The 7593-nt window shown below is 39.1% G+C and overlaps 1 protein-coding gene across 3 annotated transcripts; it reads right to left on the reverse strand.

The window, feature by feature from the left end:
- Positions 1–363: 363 nt before the first annotated feature.
- LOC102237299 (solute carrier family 25 member 39-like) lies at positions 364–7529 on the reverse strand. 3 transcript variants are annotated; one of them, XM_005810302.2, is made up of 12 exons: positions 7113–7529; positions 5842–5947; positions 5653–5712; positions 5486–5536; positions 4326–4435; positions 4178–4245; positions 2992–3116; positions 2741–2914; positions 2151–2260; positions 1215–1296; positions 1053–1133; positions 364–974 (listed from the first exon to the last, which is right to left on the reverse strand). In XM_005810302.2, the coding sequence occupies exons 2-12, from the start codon at positions 5936–5938 to the stop codon at positions 856–858; spliced, it is 1077 nt and encodes a 358-aa protein (XP_005810359.1). In that variant the 5' UTR covers positions 5939–5947; positions 7113–7529; the 3' UTR covers positions 364–855. The 3 variants fall into 3 exon arrangements, with proteins under 3 accessions (XP_005810359.1, XP_023204350.1, XP_023204351.1); XM_023348582.1 differs by having other exon boundaries at positions 5842–7529; XM_023348583.1 differs by lacking the exon at positions 5486–5536 and having other exon boundaries at positions 5842–7529.
- Positions 7530–7593: the final 64 nt, after the last annotated feature.

Raw genomic sequence — 7593 nt, forward strand, 5'->3', positions numbered from 1 at the left:
CACATCTAAAACATGCAAAGGTCAGACCCCCTGCCTGAGGACTGGAATTGAGAAGCACTGCATTAGACCAACAAACAAACAAAAAAAACGTGCAAACCATCCACACATTAAAACATGGTGGTGGTAACATCATGATTAATGGACAATTATCCTCAGAAAGGTCAGGGAAGCTGGTCGGTATGAATGAGTCGCCATTAAATCCACATTTCCTCCCTTCTTTATTTCCCCATGACTTACTTTTAAATAGTTATATTTGCCAGACTGATATCAAGATGATAAATTTTGCAATATATCCTTTAGCCCTAATTAGATTTCTCTCATAATTAAATAAAACTGGAAAGAAGTCACTCATTGAACAATAACCAGGTTGTAACATTTTAATACAATTTCTTATAAAACAGAAAACATTTACATCCTTCAACATTTTCTCATTTTCTGGTCCAGTGTCTAAAGTATTCACTCACTAAGTTCTGAGAATCTCCTGAAAGTTCTCAACGAGTTTCAATTTCTACCGACATGTCTCTTGTTGCATATGAACAATAACTCAATCCACATTCAAACATTTTTTTAAAGTTATCTACACAGCAGATAGTTGCTAAAATTGTCATGTTTTACCGCAACAGGACAACAGAAAACGTGGTAAAGCATTTTATCTGGGCCTCATGCTACAGTACGGATCTTTGAGTTTGCGCCACTGCCATGCACAGCGGGGTCAGATTCACAGATGAGTCCAAATGTCTAAATGTGAGAAACCAAACTTCTCCTTAACCCTGTAGCAAGTGTTATCAGGCATGCAGGAAGGTTGGAGGTGCATCTTTGATTTCCAGGCCAACCAGCGCCCCCTGCTGGCGGCGTTCATGGCGCCAGGCGCTGTCGGTCCAGGTTCACCTTTTGGAAGAAAGCCTTCCCGAACTCATAGCTGCTGATCATGACAGCGCAGGCTGGCGCCACTTTGATCACTCTGGGCAGAAAACCTAAACAAAAAATAGTTTTTTTAACTTCCTGGCAAAGAAAACAAGAGATTTCTATTTAAAATATGGCTGTGTGTGTACCTGCAAAGAGGCCTCTGTAGCCCAGAGCAGACCAGATGTCCTTCATGATGTGCCAAGTGGAACTGGTTCCCTTTCTGGAAACTGGAAACAAACAGCAGAAGGTTCATTTTAACTCTTTTTAAAACTTTAAATCTTTTTAAATACAGGTGAAGAAGAGCCAACCTCCCAGAGAATCCATCTCTCCCAGTTGGATCTGCCGCCGAGTCTTGACCACGTCGAACGGGAGCGTCAGGACAGCAGCAACCTGGACACACACACACACACACACACACACACGCTGTAAAATTCTAACATTTTTTTAAAATGTGATGTTTTGAAAAGTCTCTCTCACACACCTGAGAATAAAAAACAAATATAAAAAAAAATATTTCAATCATGTTAGTTTAATGTACAAAATATAAGTCAACCTTTATTTTAATTACACAGACCAATAAGTTATTGGGCCATAAGAAATAATAAATAATTATTACATTCATACAATTCAAACTAATCATGTTAAGAACTTTCAACTCAAATTAAATGCTTAAAAGCAATATATGAAGAAAGTCACTTAAAAAATTATTCTCGCAAAATTTTCTAGCATTTAGCAAATAGAAATAATTTTGGTAATTTTGACAAACCAAAAATAAGTTAAGTTTAGTCAGATTTAACTTTAGACAGTGAGGAAAAAAAACATGTCTCTATTTTTTTATTAGGTGTATAAAAATATCTGGTTTCAACTGTAAATAATGTTTTTAACCAAACATCAGATTACACTTTATTACAAAACGATCCAGTTTAAATATCAAACACTTTCCAGGACTTGATACAGAAATCAAGAACTTTCTAAATCTTGAAAACACCTGATACAATTCAAGCACTTTCAAGGTTTTCAAGCACCCTTACGAACACTGCATGCACATGGAGAACGATATGAAGATAAGATGGACAGATGCAGCGTGAAAATAAAGATATTTTGTTCAAACTCAAGCTTCTTTTTCCCAAAAGTCAAAATAAATTCCATTCTTTTGCAACACTGTTAGCATTTATTAGACGTTGATGCCAATATCTGCTGTACATTCTGTCATTGAAAGTGGGACAACATTGTTAAAGACTCACGGCTCCAGAAACGGCTCCTGCAGTGAAGCTGATGGAGAAGTCGGCCTTCGGCATTGCGTACTGCTCACACAGCTGGGCCTTCACCAGTTCGTAGTTAAACCAGTACAAAGCTGCAACAACAACACAAACAGCGCTAAGACAAAGACTCAATCATTTCCATGATTTACTGTTTATTTCTTTTCTCTTTTTCTACCAAAAACTGGATGATAAAAGTCTTCAGTCTGGTGTTTTGGTCTCAACAAGCCCTTTTTTTAAGTACATGTCATAATTCATTTTATTTGTTGTTTTGTGTATTATTTTGGATATTAAAAATATCTTCCAGTTCCTGTATTAAATTTTCATTAGATTTTACATTTTTTGATCTTTGAGAATGTGTTCTTGCATTATTATATAATTTGTACTATTATATTAGTAGAAAACCATCTCAAAACAATATAATCGTTTTTCGTAATAAACTCTGGGACCATTTATCGTCCAGCAAACGATAAGTTGTTATTGTGACAGACCGATCTACAATCACAAATTAGTTTCAAATAGTTAGAAAAGGAAAGGAAATGTAACTCTTTAAGTAGGATGTGAATGAACCTCACCAGAAAAAGGCACGTCTCTGAGAACGGTGGGCCCCCACCCCCTCCACAGCGACAGCATGCCGCTCTGGGCCACCGCCGAGCGGATGCACACGCGCAGCTCGCTGTAGCTCAGCTTCCTGGATTGCATTTTGGTCCTGACCAGCTCCAGAGGGCTGATGACCGTCACGGCGCCCACTGCCATCAGAACAACACGTTACAGGTAAACAACAATAGAAAAACAACAACAGGAGTTTTTTTTTTCTTCCTCTTACATCTGGCAAGCCCTCCGGCCAGAAGAGGAACGTGGCAGCCCTGGAGCCCCAAACCGAACCACAGGAAGTCCCTCAGCTGGTCGTAGCAGGTGAAGTAGATCACGGTGGCTGGGACGGCCATCACCCTTCACACACATTAAAAACATACAAAGAAACACCGTTTTTATTTAGAAACAAATAAATTGCTCAATAGAGTTAAACACACAGAACCATGGGGAGAAAATTGATCGTTTCTCCCAGTCAGACAGCCACTCTGATTATTACATTTTCTAACGTAGCCTAGCCCTGATACTCCATCATAGGAAATAACAGAACATGCTTAAGACCCAGTTTTCCAACAGCATTTAAACACACCATCCTGAATTTCTATCTGTGGGTAAATATAGTTTTTGACCAGGAACATGTATTTATCCATTTTTATGCAAAGAAACCTCTATGAGGTTAAACGTAAAACCAATCTGGGAGCCAAATTGTAATGTTTGTGTAACTTCTGAAAACAGACGTTTATTTTGTATTCATAATTTCTTTATATTTGTGTGCATTTGAATACATCTTTGCAAGAACAAATCAAGTTTTAAATATGCAGAGATCTGCGAGGCCAAGCAAGGTTACAATGTTAGAGAGAAAAACACTGTCTGATTTGTAAAACTAGAGGGAATTCAGAAACAGAAATCTTTATGGAAAATTGATTTTTATTCGTTTTTAACTTTGAATGAATACCCAAATTGTAATTTACCTCCAGGTAAAACAAGTTTAAGATAATCTGCTCTGAAACTTTATTCACTTTGACTCAAGTTCCTTTTATTTGGAAAATAAAATCTTAAACTTTATTCAGCAGCAGACCATGATGCTCATGTTTACTTGAACACAAAAATAGATTCAGGTTTGCCGACTTGAAGCCATTCAGATAATGTGTGAAAACTCTTTGACCATCTCTGCAGTCATAAGCAGTTTTCTGTCTGCTGTAGTCAAACTGTCTGAGAATGTTAGCTCTGAGCAGAAACCTGCTGACTGGACAAACATGTCCGCCCCCCTTCCTGCCCTCCGGCTTGTTTTCTTTTCAATTCATGGAACGTTTCCTCAAGTTCAGGGAAAACCGAATCTGCAAAACGAGCCAGACTGCATTTAAATAAAACAAAAACGCCTCAAAAATAGGCAGAAATCAAAGCGCCGCCCTGAAACTCACAGCGTCGGTGGCAGCCCACTCCACAGAGAGCGGAGTCCCTCATGGCGGGTGATTTTCACAAAAGCATCCTGCGTCCAAAAACAACATCTCAGTGAATTACGCAGACATTAAAAAATCATCTAAAACCTGCAGCTGTGATGCAGCTCACCAGAGTGCCACTGAAATGCGTCGGTGTTCGGTACCAGCTGGAGCAGCTGGTTCCGTTCTGGCAGACGTAGATGTGATCCATCAGGCTGTTGCAGTACAGGAAACATTTCCCTGCAGAGAAAACACACAGCAAAGCTTCAGAAGCTGCATGCTAATCAATAACGTACATGTTTACTTTTTCCCCTCAAACTTTGCTTCTGAAAATATCAACGTGAAACAACAAAACGGGGCAGCGACACTGCAGATAAGACCAGGGCCGACCTTGCTACAGTTTATTTTGGGTTGATTAGTGACTGAATAAACAGGTTATTCTAGCTTCACAAGCAGAACGAGTTCATCAAGGCTGAACAGAAATATATTTATAGGGCTGCAGCTAACGATGATTTTAGTTATCAATTATTGAGATGAAAAAAAAGTGGCACATATTTCTGTGTTTTTTACAATATTAGAAAATCATAAAAAGATGTAAATAAAAAATTCAACTCATCTTTAAATAAGAAAATAAACGTTTTATAACGTAAAATGCAATAATGACATTCCTTTAGTGATATGTTGATTATTTTTTCAAATAACTGATAATTAGATATCAAAAGGTGTTTAAAGTTGAGATTTTTTTAAACAGAATTTGAACCATTTGAATCTAAGACTGGTACTGGTTCTGGGTGGAAAATAATCACAGACAAGATATTTTTCTGGATCTTAAATGCGAAATGTATACATATATTGTACATTTTTAGCTTAATTAAAGCTCAGAGTCTGTTGTTCTATCAGAAAATGGCCTTTTTCAGTCTGTGTGCTCCAGTTAATGATTGAATGGTAAAAGGTGCTTAATAGGAAATTGTTTTATTTACAGAATTTGAACCGAGTGAAGTTAAACTGCCACTTGAGGAGTTTTACAGAATAATTTATTTACAGAAATATTTGGTTGTTTTTTTTTAATCTAAATTGCAAAATCTGTATATATCATTTTACACCTTGGCTTAATTACAGCTCTGTGTTCTTTCTAAAAAATTGCATATTTTTGAGTCTGTATACAGCAGTTAATGATTAATCAATTACTAAATTAGTTGACAATTATTTCAATAATCACTATTAATCGTTTCAGCCCTATATATTTTCCGATCAGACCGGAGAGCGCTGCTGCAGCAGGTCAATACTCACATTTGGACGAGCGGCCGACTCCACCCCATGGAGCGGATTCACGGCCCAAAGCTAGAAAACGAAGCCAAGGTGGAGCAGAAAGAAAGCCGTTTGAGGGGTTAGTTTCAAACGCAGAAGCAGTTAGAGACCAGCCATCTTAACGCGACGTGAGGAAACAGTTTTCCTACCCTGGTGGAAGGGAGTCTGCTGAGCCTGCAGCCTTATCTTCACAACGTCCAGCGGAGTGACTGCAAACATATCCACACAGCCAATCACAACAGGGGCAGCAAAACGGGTGCAAATAGAATCAAAAAGGAAGAAAACATGGGAGTAAAAACTCTACGGCTCTTGCTCTCGTTGCTTCTATATAAGCTAACCAAATAGAGATGTGAGGAGGGCTCCAGTGCCAGAGGCCAGCATCTGCTGCACTGGAGAGATCGCAGCCACTGGGCCGCCAACGGTCCGCTCCCCCATCTTGCCCACCTGTCAGACCAAACATAAACAAAAACATACAAAATAGCAGGTCGAAAACATCATGCACTGGTCCAACAAGCCACAGTCCAGCAGGAGGAGTGAAGAAAGCTGCGATTTGTTGCAGATTTAGTAAAAAAAAAAAAAGAGAAACCGACTCCTAAGTGGAAAAATTACCGTGCATTGATGCCCGCGGTGCCTTTTTTTTAACTAAACAGGGTATGTCTAGGTGGAGTTGTTAAAACAAGGTCCTTGAAACATTTTGATAGCTTATCTTCCACATGCATGCTGCCTCCAAAGCCTCGCCTCCTGATCTATAAGTGACAGCCGTCTCAAACCGGTTTCCCTACAGGAGGAGGTGCTTCCGCTGGCCTGTCCACTTCCTGGGGGCTCACTAATAACGAAACGTGGTCATTACAGCCGCATCGGACATGGGGTTGGACCAAATTCGTCAGATTCTTTAATGGTCACAGGAATAAGCTTGAAAGCTATAATCTTAACGGAAATCTCTCACGTTACACGACAAAAACACCAAAACAGCAGCCTTATGTTGACAGGATGCACGTTTGTTGTATGAAAAATACTAGATTCATAATCTGGCTTCCTAATAGAGTGGATTAAAGCTTCATTTTGTTTGTTTTTTAGCATGCATTTCAGCAGTTGTACGCCATGTTCTTTTTCCGCAACGCTGAAGTTCGCTTCCGATTGGGCGCTTGAGAAAACGTGTTTTAACAGCTTTTGATGAATTTGGTTTTCCTTATATACAGGAGAAATGTTAAAATATATAAGCAGATTGAAAAAAAACAGTCTACAATTAACAAGTCATTATTTTTATTTCTTGAACTAAAGTGGACTAAACGTATTTAGTCCTTAAAAACAGCGGAATAATCTTTTTTAGGGGGCACTCAATGTGAGACTAACTTCAGTGTATTTGTCTTTCTCGAAAAAATAAACTAAGAATATATTTTTTTCTTGGTGAAATATCAATATGTACTAAAACTATGCGTTCAACAAAGATGAGCAGGAACTCTTAGTTTCAGACAAGATTGTCTAATGTAGTCTTCAAATGTGGGTGTTTTGCTAACCGCTAACTGCAAAACGTTGATTAGCTCGGTAGCCATCTTGCTGTTTACAAGCTGCAAAGCTTTGCCATAAATTATGAGTTGACGTTACCCACCTCTCACTTCAGCTGCCAGCCTTTTCCTGAAACATAGGTGCCTTCACCCATGTCAGTTACTCAATCTGCGGCAATTCGTTTTACTCAGGAGCTCCATTGCAGAGCATCCCGAGTGCAAAATGTTACCAACGTCTGGCCTCGCCGCCGCACATCCTCTCACGTACGCGAAACCCAGATTCAAAACATATCTGCGTAACCAAAGAAACAGCCCGTTCGACCGAACGCATGATTTGTAGATCAGCGTTTGGACGGACTCGGATCCCCCTGCTGCTGTTTCAGACGCTTTGGTGCCATCTAGTGGGTTGCAAAATCACTGGCTGCACCAGGAAGCTTCGCGTAAATAAGTTTTCTGTTAGATTACGTTACCCGTTAGAACGACAAACTATGCTACTTGATGACAAAAGCCAAAAACAAACAAAAAACAATTCAATCAACTTTAAAAAAGTTTACGTTTAGCGAATAAACACAGTGCAGACGGAGA

The sequence above is a fragment of the Xiphophorus maculatus genome, chromosome 16 (assembly GCF_002775205.1).
Source record: "Xiphophorus maculatus strain JP 163 A chromosome 16, X_maculatus-5.0-male, whole genome shotgun sequence".
Taxonomy (NCBI): domain Eukaryota; kingdom Metazoa; phylum Chordata; class Actinopteri; order Cyprinodontiformes; family Poeciliidae; genus Xiphophorus; species Xiphophorus maculatus.